Source organism: Colletotrichum abscissum (assembly GCF_030869225.1).
Source record: "Colletotrichum abscissum strain IMI 504890 chromosome Unknown Scaffold_160.1, whole genome shotgun sequence".
Taxonomy (NCBI): Eukaryota; Fungi; Ascomycota; class Sordariomycetes; order Glomerellales; family Glomerellaceae; genus Colletotrichum; species Colletotrichum abscissum.
The window spans coordinates 4564-6567 of NW_026850055.1; the positions used below are offsets into that span (position 1 = coordinate 4564).

At 50.2% G+C, this 2004-nt stretch overlaps 1 protein-coding gene across 1 annotated transcript; it reads right to left on the bottom strand.

Moving 5' to 3' along the window:
• Nucleotides 1–670: 670 nt before the first annotated feature.
• Nucleotides 671–1782, bottom strand: CABS01_16805 (uncharacterized protein; the record flags this gene model as incomplete). Its single annotated transcript, XM_060550134.1, has 2 exons — nt 671–1401; nt 1449–1782. 2 exons carry the CDS (start codon nt 1780–1782, stop codon nt 671–673), a joined length of 1065 nt encoding a protein of 354 aa, XP_060402871.1.
• Between the last annotated feature and the right edge of the window lie 222 nt (nt 1783–2004).

Below are 2004 nucleotides of genomic sequence, written 5' to 3' on the forward strand. Positions count from 1 at the left end.
GGGGCAGAGTGGAGCTACTTGGGAAATCGGCTGGATGCCCCAGCCACATACGTGGCAATTTGAGTTGTTAACATGGCGCAGCTTACGGAGACGTTTGAATGTTTGTCCGTTCTGCTACGCATATGTTCTTCGAGAGGGGTAAGTCACGAATAAGTGGGACAGATCATTCTCGTCACCCTCGGGCCAATTCTCATGTGGCAGCAAACGCGAAAGCGCCCAACGATCATTTGGTTGCTGCCCGTCAGTAGGGCAGCAACTGGTCCTTAGCTGTCAGTTCCTCACGTATTCTACACTTCACACGAACCGGAGTACTTCACAAGAACCGGAAATTCACGCTGAGTGTTGGATGAAACCAGTCTCCCACCACAAAATTCCCCGTCGCACCACATTCCAGCTGATGGCAGTAGGTTTACCAGATATCTTCAACTTTCGATACTAACTACTACCGAGGATGCAATAATCGACCCGAGCTCCGAGCTCAAGGAAGAGGACTGGGAACGAGCAAAGGAAGCCGGTCCGAAAGCATACAACAATCAAGAAACCCTTTTATGGAAATCGTGCACAGCTCTGTACAAAACGTCTGTCAAGGATGATAAATGGGTAGCTATGCGGGAGACCGGACAAATTTCGCTACCACGAGAAGCCATAGCGTACGTTAGTGGAGGTAATATCAAGTTGCTGTAGCTGGTAATTCGGCGTTTGGAGTTGACCATAGATCAACATGAATTCTGGATAATGCAAGCGCATCCATTTGAATGGTCAAATGACAGCTGCTTGCGGCAGATTCTCCAACCATCATGGATAGGCAATCCGAGAACATTTTCCCCTCCATAAGCTCTTTTTCACGTTGTTGGCTATTTTGAATTCCTGAATATATTCTATCCCCCATCATCTGTTTTACGGCACGAGTATCGACCCTTTTCAGACGAGTGTGGCCAATGATTTCGATGATTGGGCCATGTTCCATGACGATCGTTCGCTTGTTATCCTCTTCCCTAATGTGGACGCGGAACAGCTTCTCGGCAATGCGCGCTGCTTCTCGTGCCATGATTTCGATCACCATGTGGCTGAGTTTCGGATCGGAAGGGAAGAATAGCCGTATGGACGCCTTACTACCTGTCTTCAATATCGCATCACATAGGTAATGTGAGAACATGAAGGGTAGGTTTCGAGCTTCGGGGCTCTCATAATCAGGTCTGGCCGGATTACCGCTTTGTGAAAGGTTTGTCACATCTTGGCCAGCCTCGAACGGCATCGGAACAGCAGATAAGGCGCTGAAGTTTTCGCTCTCAACTGTGCTGAGTTGTATAGGGGTCGTTCGCTGCGGCGAGCAGTGCCGGAGGCGCTTCGAGGTCGAGGCGTTAACGTCGGTTATGCAACCACGGGTTGCTCGTAGTCGCTCTGCCAACGTCAGTCTGAAGTTATAGAATCAATGTGGGACTACGCACTTTGGCGATCGCCGGCTCGATACGATGCCTCAAGTACGTGCCGCCGGAGTGCAATGATCGTGGGATGCTCGTGAATGTTCCTTATTTGCGCGACAACCAGCAACAGCTCTTCGTCCGGTAATTCGTCTAGCTTTTCAGCAATCGGGATGTGTTCCAGGGTGACGAGCTGGTACAGAAACCACTCCCTATCGCCAGCTTGAAGAAACGCCCGGGAAACGCGGTCGCGCTGATCCAAGGTTGCGTCGAAATACCTCGGTGCTCGCGTCGAGTGGTGTTTCTTCGTAAGGCAGGATTGAAACACATTTATGATATCGTCAAGCTCCTTGGTCAGCATCCGGAATGCGGAAAAACACAGGTCCAAAGGTCCTTCGGCTCCATTAGGTGTTTGTAGGATGAACAACAGATCGCTACAACCTGGGTACGTGAGGTTGAGTACGGGTTTGGGCCTGAGCTTTTAGGTTGGAATCGCTGACGTAAGAGGGTTGTGGTACTCACGTCCTCGTACATTAGGACCCTTGAAGTCCCTTTGGAAAGATGGACAGCGTTTAAAGCGACG